The sequence below is a fragment of the Equus asinus genome, chromosome 20, assembly GCF_041296235.1.
Source record: "Equus asinus isolate D_3611 breed Donkey chromosome 20, EquAss-T2T_v2, whole genome shotgun sequence".
Classification (NCBI taxonomy): Eukaryota; Metazoa; Chordata; class Mammalia; order Perissodactyla; family Equidae; genus Equus; species Equus asinus.
In genome coordinates this window covers 54,731,067-54,748,746 of record NC_091809.1, presented here as the reverse complement: position 1 = coordinate 54,748,746, position 17,680 = coordinate 54,731,067, and the positions used below count along the sequence as shown (strand labels likewise).

The following is a 17,680-nucleotide window of genomic DNA, read 5'->3' as shown; positions in this document are numbered from 1 at the left end:
TACCCATGCCCAACTCCAGATCACACATCCATTAAGCCGGGATGTCGGGGTGGGGCCTGGCATCAGTAGTTTTAAGAGTTCCCCAGGAAGTTGTCATTTTAGCCAGAGTTAAGAATTTCTGTCTTAGTGGAGACTGCGGGCCAAGACCTGTCATCACAGAAACCAGGAAGACACATCAAATGTATCTTAGTGCACAGGTGGGCACATAGAGGGAAAAGCAAGTGCAGCCCAATCCTGGACAGGTGAATCTCAGTGCCCGCCACACCAACATTACATCACTTTTAGCTGAACTGGATGGTCCAAGGCTCCTGCTTAGGAAGTCCAGCACTCAGCTTTCCCCAGGAGGAGCTACAGCTTGGACGCCTGACCATAGGGCAGCCCATCCATAGGCATGAGGTGACCCGGCATGATGGCCATGAGCATCAGACTCTGGACCAGAGAATGTGGAAAGAATCAGCTAGCTGAAGGATACAGCAGCACAATGTGAGGGAATCAAAGGCATCCTGGAAGAAAGACAGTTTGAGCTATGACATGCGAGCAGAGACACTGGTCCCTAGAGTTGTCTTGGTTCCCCAAGACCTTCAAATTCCAGTTTCCGTCCACGTGTAACCTTTCTGCAAAGCCCTCTCTACCTAAAGTGCCCTGAATGAGACTCTCTTCCTCTCCATCCAAAGACCTCGATTCACCTGAGCGCGATGGAGACTGACCACCGCACAGGAACAATATGAATATCCAGAAGGGCAGAAGCAGCAGCACAGAGAAGCAAGAACAGAACAGGGCTACTCCCAAAGGTGCAGAAGCAAGAGAGAGAAACTGGAAAACAGCAGAGTGGGCAGAACAACTGTATAGGACAACAAGAAAACTCACGAGAACGTTCTGGCAGGGAAGCAAAGCCTTAGCAATATAAGATGGGGTCGTGAGAAAAAGCAGAATCTAAAGGACGACAGAAAAGGACAACAGGGATTGAAGAGAAAAGAAGAGGACAAGAAATTGTTCCGTCCCCTGCTCTGTTCCGTGCTGCTGGGCAACGACCCCTGCAAGCTGCATTTCCCAGGCCCTCTCTATCAGTCAGCTGCTTCCTGCTGGCTTCAGCCAGGCACTGACAGGAGATTGGAGGTTGACAAGAAGAGAAAAGTCCGGGTGTTTTTCCTCCTCCCTCTGCCTCAGGCAAAACTTCTGGCAGTGACTGGCCCACGTCTCCAAATCCCCCGACAGGCCTGCATGGTCCCAGTTTCTCTTGGGGATCCTAGCCTGTGGGCTTGGATAACAACACCTGTTTGCTTTTTCTTCCCAACCAGCTGCCTTGTACCGGCTCACAAGGGCAGATTGTTAATTATTCAGGAATTTTGCAAGCTGGTTGTTAAACTATTGCTGGCTTGAAATTGGCCAGAGCTGCAAATCAAGGCTTTTTCTCCAGGGGAACCAGTTACCAGCACATCACTGCGACCAGGCCGCCTGCTGCTGCCAGTCTCTGGTTTGCTCACTGTCCCCTCCTAGGTTTCTCTGCCTCTTTTTTTCACCATGTAACCAATTCACTGCACTACATTCTGTTTCAAATACCCAGTAGTTTCTGTTTCCCTGGCGGGACCCTGACTGACAGGCAGGCAATGCTCTGAAAGAGCTTCACCAGTTGCCCTGTGAGCAGTCAACATTAAATTCACAACACGCGAGGGTTTAATTTTGTTTGCTTGTTTTCTTCTAGTAATCCTGTTAATCGCTTATCCTTGTGATTAAGTAACTTTTGAAGCAAATTAATTTATTATAAGTTAAAAACTTATACCACTCTAACAGGGTGTTGGTTTGACTAGTAAGAACCGAATCTGAATGACAACCAGGTCACTTGATGGAGACCTCAAGATGAATGGTCTGCCCTCAGTTGGGTTTGCTAAGTGGCATAGAAAATGGGAAGAGGAAGGAAGCTGAAACACGACACATTAACGATGTGCACTGATATATGTATAACGAACAATCAGACTTCTCTGTACAAAAGCATTTTCCCTTCAATTTCCTTCTTAGATTTCATGAAAGCTGATGCTGGAGCATTTGCTTCATCAGCTCTTTGGTGTTGCTGTTGCTGTTCGGTTGTTCCGCGGTCCTTTCTCTAAAAGGAATAATCATGGGCCTGAGAAGTGGATGGAAATGAATGGTACCAGGACAAGATGCTAGCTATTTGGGAAAAAATCAATTTATATAATTGTCCTACCTTATAAGTAAAATATATGTCAGATTTATTAAAAAGTTAAATTTTTAAAAAAGATTTTAAAAATTAGAGGTGAATGTTGACCTAATCTCTAGATGGGAGAACTTTCTAATCTTAAAAACAAAAAGAAAACTTTTTAAAAGTTGGTATATTTTACTATATAAAAATGAAAAAACCCATATTTTCAGACAAATATAAATGCAAACTGAAAACTGGGAAATATATTTGTAACAAATAGGACAAAAGTCAATTTCCTTAATGTATAAACATATAAATCCGTAAGAAGAAAACCACACTGAGACTCTGTGTCAGACAGTGTTGGCCACCTTCTAGAATCCACTCCCCCCAGTTCTCCTCCTTTCTGGTTTTATTGTGGGCAGCGAAGAGTTCAGTGCCGGGAGATGGATCGTGACTGGTCTAAGCCTAACATTTGAATCCCGTCCCTTGATTTCTCAATTCCCTCGCAGCGAAGAGTGGCCTTATGACGTGGTTCTGGTCAATGAGACACAAGGGGAAATCTGCTGGGATGGTGTCTGAGAAATCTTTTACTTCCATGATAAGAGGGACAGATGTAGTTGGTTCCACCTTATCCTGTCTCTTCCTGCTTTGAACACGGATGTGATGCTCAGAGCAGGTGCAGCCACCTCCATTGCAAAGACGCCATCCTGACGTCCTAAACCCCTGAACCAGCTGGCAGTCGCCTACTTCCAGCCGTCTTGTTATGTCGGAAAAATTTATCCCCAATTAATTAAAGCCGTGGTTAGATCTGTTACTTGTGAAAGAAGCATTCCGAATACAAATCCTGAAATACAACTGGGCAAAGATACAAACAGATGATTCATAAATCACAAAATGTAAATGAATAGCAAACATATGAAAAAAGTTCAAATTCCTTATAACCCCAGTGTTAGAAATTAAATCAAGTATAAGAGGTTTTTTTTGTTTGCCTACAAAATAAGCAAATATTTTTAAAAATAATAACACTATCCAGTGCAGGGAAGGGTATGGTAAAATAGGAGGCTTTCCACACTGCCAGTCAAGGTAATTGGGTAGAACATTTTTTAAAAGCAATCTGGTAACATGCAACCAGAATTTAGAAAATATTTATATTATAAACTAATGATTCTACATGTGGAATTTATCCTAAGGAGACAATTAAAATTGAATTAAGGACGTAAGCACAAAGGTCTGTCACAGTGTTACTTAACACAGTAACATGAAACAAAGGAATAACAAAAAATCAAAGTGGCTGAAATATTGGAATGGTTAATTAAATTATAAAATATATACAGTAGAATAGTATGCAGCCAAAAAAATATTGTTGACAATGAGTCTTTAATTTGAAGGGGATTTTTTTTTTTTGAGGAAGATTAGCCCTGAACTAACATCTGCTGCCACTCCTCCTCTTTTTGCTGAGGAAGCCTGGCCCTGAGCTAACATCCGCGTCCATCTTCCTCTACTTTATACGTGGAATGCCTACCACAGCATGGTGTGCCAAGCAGTACCATGTCCACACCCGGGATCCCAACTGGCGAACCCCGGGCTGCCGAAGCAGAATGTGCGCACTTAACTGCTGCACCACCAGGCCAGCCCCATGAAGGGGTTATTTTTATGTTAGATGGTAGGTAAATAAACAAAAATACACACAGTATGATGATAACAGCTGTATAAAGTGAATATGGGTGAAAATAGTTAGATGGCTCCTAAAAAGTTAAATACAGAATTACCAAATGTCACAGTAATTCCACTCCTGGGTACATACCCAAAAGAAGTGAGAACAGGGACTCAAACAAACCCTTGTAGATGAATGTTCATAGCAGCACTATTCACAGCAGCCACAGGTGGAAACAACCCAAATGTTCATCAACATAAGAATGGATAAAAAAATGTGGTACATACATACAATGGAATATTATTCAGTCATAAAAAAGAACAAAGTACAAATACATACTACAAGGTAGAGAGACCTCAAAAACATTATGCTAAGTAAAGCAGACACAAAGGTTACATTTTGTATGATTCCATTTATATGAGATATCCAGAGTAGATAAATCCATAGAGATGGAAGGCAGATTGGTGGTTACTAGCAACTGGAGGGAGGCAGGTATGAAGAATAACTATTTAACAGACTTTATTTTGGGGTGACGAAAATGTTCCTAGCCTTGTGCACAATCACCCCAACACCACTTGTTGAACAGACTACCCTTTATTGAAGTGCCCTTGCACGTTCATAAAAAAATCAATTTGCTATATTTTGGGGGTCTATTTCTGGACTCTATTCTGTTTCATTAATCTACATGTCTTTTCCTTCACAAATACTATGCTATCTTGATTACTATGGCTTTATACTAAGTCTTAAAATCAAGTAGTATGATTCTTCTAATTTTATTATTCTTTTTCAAAATCATTTCGTCTATTCAGTTCCTTTGCTTTTCCACAAAAGTTTTAAATTTAGATTTCCAATTGTTCTTTGCTAGTAGATGGAAACACAGTAGATTTTTGTGTATTAATCTTGTGTCCTACCACTTCACTAAATTTGCTTATTAATTCTAGGATTTCTTTTTTTGGTAATTTTTTGGGGGGGTTTCTTTGTAGACAATCACGTCATCTGCAAATAGGAACAGTTCTATCTCCTCCTTTCTGATATGTATGCCTTTTATTTCTTTACCTTGCTTAATGCTTGCTAAGGCCTCAAGTACGATGTTGAATAGGAGTGGTGAGATTGCGCATCCTTGCTTTGTTCCCCATATTAGCTATGATGTCAGCTATAAGTTTTTTTGTAGATGCCTTTTATCAGGTTCTATTTCTTCCTTATTGAGAGTTTTTATCACAAATGCATTTTCAATTTTGTCAAGTGCTTTTTATGCATCAATTGATATGACTGTAGGTTTCTCTTCTTTAGACTGTTGATATAGTGGTTTATAGTAATTTATTTAAAACATTGAACCAGCCTTACTGTTATGGGTTAAACTGTATCCTCAGAAAAATATACATTGGAGTCCTAACTCCCAGTACCTGAAAATATGACCTTATTTGGAGATAAGGTCTTCATAGAAGTAATCGGAGATAGGCTCTTTATAGAGGTAATCACGTTAAAATGAGGTTATTAGGGTGGGCTTTTAGGCAATATGACTGGTGTCCTCACAAAAAGGGGAAATCTGGACACAAAGACAGACACGCACACAGGGAGGATGCCATGGGAAGATGGGAGTCATGCTGCCACAAGCCAAGGATCTACCAGAAGCTAGGAGAGAGGCTCGGAACAGATCCTTCCCGAGTCCTCAGAGGGAGCATGGCCCTTCTTGAAACCTGGAGAACAGATCAAGAGATCTGGAGAACAGAGCAGTGGTTGCCAAGTTACTCTCCCCTGCCAGCCCCCTTCCTCCTTGAGCTGTTAAATGCCTTGTTTTAAAGTTGAAAATAAGGCAAACTTGAGATAAATATGAAACAATGCAACCTTCCTTTGGGAAGTGGGGACTTTGGTCATTGCAGCCCCCAATTTCCTCTTAAATCATTAGAAAGTCTAACACACTGTGGAATGAAGAAGTCAGCTCCTGTGGTATGCCAAGTTGATATTTTAAGTACAGCTTTTAAACAGGGCCATTGGCAATGCCAATAAGGAAACATTCCTGAGGAGAGTGAGGTGAGCTTATAGCTCTCAAATATCACAGCCTGTGCAGTAACTAACTGCAGAAAAAAGACCTGAATTGCGTGAGCAAGGCTCTTAACCAGCTGGTTCTCAGTTTGAAGACCCAAGTGTGCTAACAGGAAGAAAAATATTTTCCGACTAACCTTAACCTGACCTTCTTGTCTTTCATGTGGTTTCCCCAGACCTTTCTTTCCCTTGTTTTGTGTTCCTTCTCAGAAGTAAGTTAAAGCCCATTTAATTAGAAATTGAGTACCTACTAGGTGTACGGGGCTCTCCATTCCTGAGACAATCCTTGACCACGAGGAACTCAAGAGTGATGGACAGAAACCAACCTACCCATGAATACATTAACATTACAAAATGTATAAAACATTGTAAAGAAAAGGGCAGGAAAATGTTTAGATATTTTTTAAAGCAAATTATTTTTTAAAACATTTATTAAGTTTAATAAGACAAATACTTTGCACTTCTTTATTAGCAAAAGAAACAGTCTTTTTTTTAATAGTCTCTGATAATGGTAAAAAATAAAATAAAGTAAAAGGGTTAGAGTCCCTTTAAATGTCCTGCCCAAGAGATAACCATCTTCACAGTTTGGAGTAAATCCTTACAAAATGCATATACACTTTTTAAAACATAAATGAATACCTGCAATTTTTCCTATATATGGCAAATACTACTACTTGTCCCCCAATATCCATAATGCCCTTTTCCTTAGTAGTAACATCTCCAACTTTTACTTGAGCAAGTGGCTACCCAGAATTATATGTTCTCTATTTTCATGGTCAGTGGAAATAGCAAGAGTTTTAAAGTGGAGAGAGCTCACTGCTGGTTCTCTTAGAAGCTAGATGGCCGATGCGAGGGTAATCACTTCAGCTCCTCTGTACTTCACTGGAGCAGGCAGTGCTGCACGGTGAGTGAGTGCAGATGGAGGTCACAAATCCAATACTTCCTGGCAGGATTATCTCACTCAAGCTACTTATCCTCGCTAAGCTTCCTCGTAGAATGGAGGTAAAAAATATCCCTTACTCAGCAGGTTGTTGTCAGAATTAAATGAGATAATCACATGAAGAGTTAAGCACAGAGCACGTGCTTAACAAATATTGGCTATTATTATTGTTGTTATTGTTATTAGCTTTTGAAAAAGATTAAAAATAGTTGCTTTATCAGATTAGGATGAGGATAAAAACAAACAGACATGAAAGACTTTAAAAGCTGAAGGAGTTATAACATCACAAAGCCTCAAAGGACACTGCTCCCCAACCTTGGGGTATGGAACTATAATATTCTAGACGTTCCACATGTATTGCCCATGGAGACCAATCCACAGGACTAACTAGGCAGGAGAATCTGTCTGAGAGAAAGATCTCCCCTCAGTTTAAAGGAATTAACTAAACTGGATGTTACTGGAAAGTGCAGACACCTCAGCGGTCCAGGATGTGAATCCCATACCTGGTTACATCATCACAGCACTCAAGCCTATAGGGCACTCCTGTGACTTCCAGGCAGTTCTCATGGTCCCTTCCCAGGCCACATACTGCTACTGAGGGTAAGCTACATTTATATGAACAAATCATCTTACAGGATTTACCACCACCCAAAAACTTTCATAGACCAAAGCCCTTTGGGGCAGAATCTGTGTTTATTCTGTGCTGTATCCTCAGTGCCAAGACAGTGTCTAGCACAAAGTAGATGCCCAATAAATAGTCACCTGAGGGGCTGGCCCGGTGGTATAATGGTTAAGTTTACGTGCTTCACTTTGGTGGCCCAGGGTTCACAGGTTCGGATCCTGGGTGCGGACCTACGCACCACTCATTAGGTCATGCTGTGGCAGCATCCCACATACAAAACAGAGGAAGATTGCCACGGATGTTAGCTCAGCGACAATCTTCTTTGAACAAAAAGAGGAAGATTGGCAACAGATGTTAGCTCAGGGCCAGTCTTCCTCACCAAAAAATAAAATAAAATAAAATAAGCATCTGATGTTTCTTGAAAGTCAGAGGCAAGTTTCACAGACTTATGTATCCGGCTTTTAATGTCTGCAGGATGCTGCAGCTTCCACCAGCTACCAACCACCACACCACTTTGATATATATAGTCCCTCTCAGGACTGAGCCCAGCTCAAGTACACCAGTGTAAATCAGTCAGAAACAACTAAATTCTGGAATACCCTCCAGGGCTGCAATCTTGCCATTGAGCAAAGATAGTCTAAATCTAGACATGCCATTTTTCAACTTGATTACACCAGGCATTGTAACATCTTATACTCTATAAGTTTTCTGCAACAGGAAAAATAAACATTTTTGATTTATTGATATCTCTTCTGTGAGCTGACTAGTTGATAGTATCTCTCAGTACTTTCTATTTTACATTTATGAGATGGGGTAGGGGGATGGAAGGGTGGGGTGCAGGATGATAGGTAGGCAGTTTTTTTTCAAAGACTTGTAAAAAGTAAGACGCTTTTCAGATTTTATATATTATATATGTAAATATACATATTATGTGTATTTGTACACACACACCCATATTCCCTCCAAGGTGTGAGAGAGGTATGGGGAAAATTTTCACCTGCCAATAAATTGTGATTCAAATCCTCAGCCATTTTTCTTCACAGTAGCTAGAACCATAGACTGTGCGAGGCCTGAGAAGTCATGCCCAAGTGAAGACTTTCAGGAACAATCTTTTCCACAATCCAACAAGAAGTGGAACTGTCAGATTGGAATTTAACAGTAATTTCCACCTCTTTAACTGACTTTCAGAGTATTTCTGTAGCACGGACCCCAGACTCCCAGGACAGAACAGGATAAATGCAACACAGAGATTATAGTGCGGTACAGGGTTCAGACCAGGGAGAAATCCTGTCTGGCTGGGGCAGAGGGTATTTGGGGAATGAGAAGAAGGTGAAATAAACTGAGTGAGAAGTGGGAGAGAAGCGAGGGACTGCAGGAGCCTCTGACTCCAGCCAGTGCAGGCCATTCACTCCTTCATCAAGGATTCACTAGGGGCCTATTACACGCAGGTACCTTGCCTGACTGAGGTGTCCCTCTGCTTTAAGCCATGAAATCCTATACCCTTCCCCTCATCTGCCTTCCTAGAGCCTCAGAAGATGGCACACGCCCAGGATTCCAGCCCAGCCCAGCATGCATCCTTTCCCTCAGATCTGACTATCCATCTTGGCAGTGCTGGACTTGAGGGCAGGAGAGGGGCCTTCCCACTTGTCAGGGCAGGCCCATGCCTTTCACCAAACATTTACTGAATGTTCACAAAGTGCCGGGAGCTGTATCAGGCCCTCGAGATTCATCAAGAAAAGCATAGATTTTTGCCTGTTTTCTTCTAGTTGCTGTGCGTGTGCACCCACGCCATGAAGAAACTGCAATAATCACACAGGCACTATTTTGTGTTCTGCTTTTTCACAGAACAATGCCTCATATGCATTTTTCCACAGCTGCATCTATGAGAAGCTTGAGGTGGCTATACAACAACCAAGGTTGTCAGAAATACAGAACTAAGATATCACACTAAGTGGGACATAATTATCTCTTCATAATTGTCCTTTGAAATGACTGTGCTCTTATTGGATATTTAGATTTGAAATTTCCCAGTATTTTGCTATTATACATAATAATGCAATAAATATCTGAGAATACATGTCCTGTTTTTCCTCTACTAAATTATTTCCTCAGGGAAAAATATAGTACCGTGGAAAGAATACAGGTTTTAGAGCCAGAGAGATTTGGGTTCACATTCTAGCTCTGCTACTTATGAGCTGTGTGACCTTGGGCAAGTTCCTTAACCTTGCTAAATTTCAGGTTGCCTTCTGTACAAAGTCATTAATAATACTCACCCCAAGGGATGGTTGTGAGGATTATTCAATGCTGATGGGTAAAATAGTCTTGAGATAGATCAGGTTTGAATTCTAGCTCTGCTGCTTAGCTTGGACAAGATACTTAACCTTTGTAAGTTGTTTGCTTCTCTATGAAATGGAAATTAAAGTGTGTACTTAATGAGTGGGGGGATTAATTAAATATATATAACATGTTTAGTAAAGTACCTAGTAGACAGTAAGGGACTAATATATGTTAGCTGTTATTATTATCACAATAATTACTATTATTATACAAAAAGGAAGCACTTAATGAATGTTGGTGTGGCCATCTTCTCTACCTCTATCTCCTAGCAATGAGAAATGGCCAAGAATTGGACAACTGGGTCAAGGATAAGGCATATCTTTATAGGTAATGTCATATTGTTCACCAAAAGGATTGTTTGTAACTTACAATGCCACTAACAATAGGCTGAATCTATCCATTTCACTCCAACCCTCACCAACAGGTTTTTCTGTTATTTTTATTATTTCTATTTTTTTTCTGTTATTTTTAAAGATGCAATATGATATCTTGAGATTAACAATGAGGGAAGATCAGAGGAAAGTTCTGTGTGTTCAGGAGCATTTCTATGTGTGGGGCTGTTGTCTCCTTCATGGTGAGCTCAACTACTCTTACGCCTTTAACATCCATGTGCATACATCTCTGGTTCCGCATGACATTGTAGTTCTATATCTCTAACTATATGATATTTCTTCTTAGTTGTCTTGTAGACACTTCAAGCCTATCATAGATGTAACTGAACTCATCAGTTATCCCCTAACCAGTAAACTTTCCAAACTTCCCCATTTGGTCCCTTATTGTTCTAGCCAAGAGATCTTGAGACTGTTTCTCAATATAGTAAGAAGGCCTTTGAGAGTCTTTCAGACAGGCCTTTGTACTGTCTCCCACATATCCTCTTGAATCATGTCACGTGTCCTGACTTTTCATTTGGAAAATATGATGATCATACATATCAAGAAAATGAGAAGAGGCAGCCAAGTTGACATGTTACCTCAAGCCTTTTCTGCACACCAGTATTCTGCCACTAAAACTGGTGCACGTGAGCTGGTGAGCAGAACAATCTCTTGGAGACTGCTATCCAGTAGTGGGTATTTGATAGTGGGATCCAAGAATTAACCAGGGGAAAAGAAAGTACAGGAAATAATTGCCTTCAGCATTTGGCCCAAGTGTCTACTATCCTTAAATTATTTTTATATTTTAATGGTGACATTTTTTAAGCTGTTGGGGTAATTATCTTTAACAGTTAGTTTAATGGTTAATAGTATTGATTTTGTTTTAGCACTATGGCTTTTTCTGTTGATGCTCTAGTTAGGTATGAGCACTGTGAAATCAGAAAATGTGTGTTAGCCTTCCTTCAAAGGCCTAACCCAACGGCCTTTGCCACCTATATGTGGTTCCAGTTCCCTCTAAAGTCACCTGATGGGGACACCAGGAGCTGCCATAGAGGAAACACAAGAAGGCAAGAATCAGGGCAAACATAAAAAGTCAAAATTTCCTTGAATGAAAATTAAAATAAATAACATTACTATTTCTAAGACTCTTAGTTCATGAGAAGCCACATTGATAACATCCTAAATGGAAGTTTCCCTCCCTCTTGTTATTTCCTAATTCTCCCCTCAATTTCCCCAAAATATACAGAATCACTTCTCGAAGCCGCATCCTCTCCAGAGATGAAACACTTCCAAGAACACACACCGAAAGCAAGCACAGTTTCTTAGTCCTTTTGGAATATGTGTTGAAGTCAAATTGCATGCAATTCTAAAGTCCTCCTTCCTAAGGTTGTGTGTGCTTATGTACAGTGCAGGTGCATATGTGTGGGTGGGTGCGGACACACTGTGCTCAGAGGGCATACTCTCACACTGAGGAAATGACAGAGCCTATTCTTCTAAAGGCAGAGTATGATGATGTGAAATACACATCCTCTAACTTCAAATATTCATTTTTCCCCACAAAAGCTATATCTAGTGGAGAAAAGTGAAGACAGGGCTTCAGGCCCAGTATATTCTAATTGCTTCTACAAAGACCAACTAGGGTTTCCCTATATGAAGTGTATCTTTGGAGGTTTTTTCTGGAGGTGGGTGTGGGCAGTGGGACATCTGGAAGGAGATAGAAACCTAGAACTCACATCACCAAGAACTTGCTGACAAACAAAACGTGTGTCTAAATTCCAGTCGATGCCACACTTTTTGGTCTGAGAGTGACGGCCTAAATTCTCATCCACAGTCAACTGGAGAAGGCCTTGGATGGGTCTATTCCAGCTCTGGTAAGAAAGTCCCTTTAATTCATTCCAAGACGTATCCCATACGTCCCCAGCAGAAAAACTGGTTACTTTACATCCCAGGCAATTATCCCTCAATTTCATTCCCTGGTAACCAACCCCTCACCTACAACATTGCATAGTAAGGTCAAGGGTGAAATTCCGCAGCAACTTCTACCCCACGGCACCACACACAAGGAGACCCACCCATTCTAGCCACTCCGCGTGGCCCAGTCTCAGGTCAGGTCACTCCATACAATTTGTCAAGTTCCTCGAGCTCCAGTCATTTGGGTGCGGACCACTTCGCCCCCAGAGAGGCGCCAGCTCTCCCGAGCCTCGCTGACCGTCGGCGTGGGGTGGAGAGGGGGTCTCTGGGGCAGAAGGAGAGTGTGTTGGGCGAGGGTGGACCACCTGGGAGACCTGTGTAAGCACCTGGATGCGCGCGGGCCAGGACTCCGCTCCACGCAGCGCCCTCGCCCCATTTCACTGGCCCCCCTACCCCACGACCCACCACCGCGGCGGAGACACCTGAGCACTGCGTGGCGTGCCTGCGCGGCCCCCAATCCAGCCTGAACCCCCTGCAGCCGATCGCCGCCCACGTGTCCTGGCTCGGGGCGGGGCAGCCGCGCGCGCCCCACTCAGAGAGAAACGCACCAAAGAATGCGCCAGCGCCGCGCGGGTAGGGGCGCGCCCCACCCTGCGGGACCAGAAACCCGCAGGCGAGCCCGTCTGGGATGCCGGGTGTAAGAAGAGCACCAACCAGGCACCCCAAAGTCCTTACGAGAGAAACTCAGCGCAGATTTCCCCTTGCCTGGCCGTGCGCTCCGGGCGGATGCCGCGCGTCCCGGGGCCGCCGACAGGTGCCCGCGAAGGCTTGGCGCCCCCTCTCCCCCCCGACTCTGGGGAAGCCGCGGACGCCCTGGGCCATTGCTGGACCCAGGCCCTGGGAAAAAAAGAAAAATTTGCTCTGTACCTGATCCTGTCCTTCTCTGCCCTTTGTAGTTCCTCATTTCTTTCCAGCACCTGAAGGATCTTCCTGGCTTCTTCGTCATTTAAGAAACTGAAATCAAACCCCTGAGGAACTTTCGTCATTTTCTCTACTGTGTGTAAGTTACACTTAAGTTCCTTGGCGCCTCCTGTTACGATGACATTTTTCAAACTATAGAAGACCAGTTTCAGGAACTTGATCCCATAGCCAATAAGAAGTCCGTCCCTTTGAAAATCTAAAACCACGAACTTAGGAAACAGCCCACTCCTACACAGCTCATTTTGACACCTTAATGACATATTTCTCCCAACCTATCCAACCGAGATGCAAAATAAACAGCTAAAGGGAAAGAGGGAACCAATCCCATTGCAAAGGGGCGGGCCCTTTCTCGTCCCCTCCCCTTCCCCCGTCCCTGCTCCCTATCAGCCTTAAGCTAACAATCCTACATAATTCTGCACCTAAGTGAGGCTGAGGCTTAAGTGTTGGCTCCAAAGTGTTTGTTTTGGCTGTTGCTGTTTGCTCTCAGAACTTGAGCTTGACTAGTAGGAGCGCAAAGGAAAGAGATTCACGACTACGGTAATCCTGCTTTTCAAGAAAGAGGCCACGGGAAATAGAATTGCAGGTAGGAGCTTCAGAACTGGCTGATGGGTCACCCTATTTGAAAGACCCGGAAGGGCTGAACTCATTACACAGCCGTCTGTGGGCGGACCAAGCCCAAGGGCTGAATTTCTTGTATCCTTGGAAGTGAATTCTTTGCCCAACTTCCCATCCCTCAGACGCCCCCAACTCATGGTCCCACAAAATTCATTCTCAGACTTAAAAAAAAAAAGCAAAACTGTTTATGGTGTTTTGGGAGAAGACAGCCCTGAAGCAAAGGATGGTACAAAGCACCTGTCTGTAATTTTGTATCAGATTTTATAATCTTCTTAATAAACTGTTGCAGAGAAGTAATACAAGTGCCACTTTCAAACATCTAATCCTATGACTAAAGCAAAATGTAATCCTATGAAACCACAGAAATAGCTTTTCCTAGAAAGTATTATTCCAAGATATGAAGGAAATTTCTAAATATATTCTTATACACTGTAGATACATTTTTAGAATTATCAAGCTTTTTTCGGAAAACATGTTGTTTGTTTCTTTTGGCTTCACTTCTCACACAAAAATAGCTTTGTCAGATCAACTTTCCTGCCCCATAGCCTTAATTTGGTCACTTCTTATGTAATGGTGATGGTTGTGAACATTTAAAATATACTTCCACTTGTATCATCTCTTTTCGTGACAGACAAAGCCAATAAAGATTTTGTATCTGTAACAAAAACATGATGTCAAAAATGGCTATTTACGTTTTGGCCTCTGGGTCCTCTACTCACCTTGATCATCTTTATTTAAGACATGTCTAGGCAGGTAGCCGTTCAAATAACTTTCCGTGGGTGTCTGTCTGTTATTTCTATAAAGCAGGAACCCATTCAGTTCACCAATGTTGTACACAGAACTCTTTTATACATAGTCTCTGTGTTCGTGATGGTGGTTTAGGAGTGTGTCTTGTATATGATGTCCATTTTTCCTATTCATTTGTGTGTTCCTGTATTCAGCATACATATGGGACTTTTTCAGGTGGGCCCTGGTAGGCTTTAATCCTGTTCCGGGTGTATCAGTGAATTGATTTCAACTAACAAATACTGATGCCTACTATAGGAAGGCATTGTACACTGTGAAGAAGATTTTCCTGATCTTTAGAAAGTTTATGATACAGTGGGGGAGATAATGCAAATAGAAAAATGACTACATAGCAAAGAAGAACATAATAGAGGTAGAAATAAAGTTCTGTTAGAGCACAGAAAGAAAAAGTTAGTTCCAGCTGAGTGCATCAGAAGGAGGTCAAGGTATTGGGGTTGCGACACTGAAGAGTCAGATTTCAACAGGAAGAAATGGAGAGTGGTGGGAGGAGAGGCGTGAGTCTACTCTGGGCATGGGAAACAGTGCGCCAAATAGCCGAAGTATGCTCCAGGACTCTCATAATCCCTCAACTCCTCTGACTAATGGCCAAAGTGAGCAAAAACTTGGAAGCTAGAAAATACAGGGGCATATTCAAGGACTGGTCAGTGATCTGTTTGGGCTATGGTATGCATTCTAAATAGGGACAATATTGCTCCTAATGAAGCAAAAATTGGTTCTTGGAGGGTAAAAAAAATCTCACTTTTTTAATGTAAAGAACAGATATATTCTGTTATAGTACAAGAACAGATATATAGCATATCAGTGGCATTAAATTTCATGAGAGGGGTGATTAAGAAAAAAATCCTTAGGGGCCAGCCAGGTGGCAGAGTGGTTAAGTTCGCATGCTCCAGTTTGGCAGCCCGGGGTTCACAGGCTTGGATCCCAGGTGTGGATCTACACACTGCTTATCAAGCCACGCTGTGGCAGGTGTCCCACATATAAAAAGTGGAGGAAGATGGGCACAGATGTTAGCTCAGGGCCAGTCTTCCTCAGGAAAAAGAGGAGGATTGGCAGTGGACGTTAGCTCAGGGCTAATCTTCCTCATCAAAAAAAAGAAAAAAGAAAAAAATGCTTAGAAGGCTTCTTAGGGGGACCAAAAATGAAAAAGAGATTGAGAAACACTTGGCTAGCACATAGGACAAAAAGAGTAAATAAGGCTGAGACCTCTATGAATGCCATGCTAAGGAATCTGGACTCCATTCTGTAAGCAGTGAGGAGTCTATACAGGTTTTGAGGATGACAATGATATAGTTGAAACTGAACACTGGGAAGATTACTTTGGTAGGATAGGGAAGAGTGAGGATGGTGGCAAGGACACCATTGTTGTAATGCTGATGCAGGAGAAAGGGGAAAGAGGACCTGAACTAAGGCAGTGGAAATGGGAATAGAAAAGAGTGTTGGAGTCCAAAGATGTTGGCTGGACTTGGTAACTCATTAGAGGGTTAAGGAATAGGAGTTAAAAAGATGATGCAAGGTTTCAAGAGAAGTGTCTGAAAAGAGAGTAGGCTATTTAATGATAGGAGAAGCATTAGGTTTGTGAAAAGATCAGGAGTTCAGTTTTAGACATGAGGAGTTTGAGGCACGTGCAGTTTATCCACATGGAGATACTCAGCAAAAGTGAGAAATGTGGGACTGGAAATTCTTGAAACAGGGATGAAGTAGATTTGGAAGTCATCTGCTTAAAGGTGACTGTCAAAACCCTGAGACTGGGTAAGATGGCCAGAGCAGAGGGCAGACAGAGAGTAGAGGCTGAGTTCAGAACCTTCAATGACCACATCAGACACCAGCACCAAGGCATGCTCCAGCCCTGAGCTGTGATGCGATGGGGCATATGATTGAGAAATTTTTATAGTATTGAGGATTTATATTGATAAATTTGCAAGACATTGGGGGTTGCCTTGGAAACCATGCAAGTAGTTTCTGTGGGGCTGTAAACTTAGTGCTTTTAAAGTAAAAATAATTCTCAAAGTATTGTTTTATGGGCTCATTCAGTCAGCTCCAAGCATCCATTTTCAACCTTAGTAACTGGTAACCATGGAAACCTCCTGCCCAGCCTCCCAGCTAAAGAGATACTCATCAATTTGGTTTTTAATAGTAACAGCTGGATAGATAAAAATAATCTTTAGATATCTCCTATAGTCTCCTGTTTTTTCCAGTCTCCATTTCTCCAGGCCAGATTCTCAGCAGAGGGCTTGCTTTTTTTCTTCCCTGGTAGTTCACACAGTCAAGAGAAATGCTGATCACATACTTGCTTGAATGTCTGAATTTTTGTCACCCAAGGTCCCCTATGCCCCTAGTACGTCATTGCAAATCATCTCTGTAGATTGGGGATAGTATTTTCACAGAGCTATCTTCTCTTCCAACAGCAGGCTGTGGGGTGAGTTTGGGTGATAGCTTTCAGTTAAACAAGCAAATACAAGTCAGCTTGAGTGTAATATGTGGGTAACAGGCCTTTATCAGCAAACAAGAGATGTAAAGCTCTGAGCAGGGAGTTTGCACAAGGAGTTCACACAGTTGCTTATTTCAGTTTCCACTATTCTAACTGTTCAGTGAATAGCTTTGCAAATCTAGATAGAAAACTCCTTTTTTGGTTCCCTCTGAGGTGTCAGTCCTGGATCCCCGATTATGGAATAAAGATTCCATGAAGAACAGCAGCTTAAACTCTCTGAACATTAGAGGTTTTTTGTTTGTTTTTCTACAAGAACAAGAATAATAATAGAACCAACCTTATAAGATTATTGTAAAAATTCACTGAGATGATGCACATAAAGCAATTAACAAGGTCAATGCTCAATAAGTCATACCTGTTAATAATGTTATTTGCACACAGAACAGCCTGCAATTTTAAAGTTAACATCTTCTTTGACTAAAAAAGTGCCACCTATTTATTGGGGGTTGGGGAAAACTGAAAAATAAAACATAGGAGTCAAACAGATGGAGATCAAAATCTCAGCTGTATTACTGGTAAGTTAATGCAAGAATGTAGCTTAGTTCTGCAGGCAAGTGGGCTCACTTGTACCACCCCTTCCGAATCTGGGCAGAGCACCAGAGGGAGCTTTTGGTCTTAGGAGCAGATTTTATTGGTGATAAGAAGTTGGCAGGGAGAATGCCCACCAAGTGCTTCAAGCTTTCTAATGGATCAGTCCAAAAGCATGGATCAATCAAAAAGCATGGATCAAGGAATTTCATACCCTTACTATCC

At 42.1% G+C, this 17,680-nt stretch overlaps 1 protein-coding gene across 3 annotated transcripts in view; it reads right to left on the bottom strand.

Moving 5' to 3' along the window:
- The window catches only part of EXPH5 (exophilin 5), a 69,977-nt gene extending 56,675 nt beyond the window's left edge, over window positions 1–13,302 (bottom strand). For 2 of the 3 annotated variants that reach the window (XM_014853327.3, XM_014853336.3), the window contains exon 1: window positions 12,964–13,302. In XM_014853327.3, coding sequence (XP_014708813.2) covers window positions 12,964–13,277 — 314 coding nt within the window. In that variant the 5' untranslated portion in view covers window positions 13,278–13,302. The remainder of the gene's footprint in view (window positions 1–12,963) is intronic. The other variant, XM_044752401.2, reaches the window with a different exon arrangement.
- Between the last annotated feature and the right edge of the window lie 4,378 nt (window positions 13,303–17,680).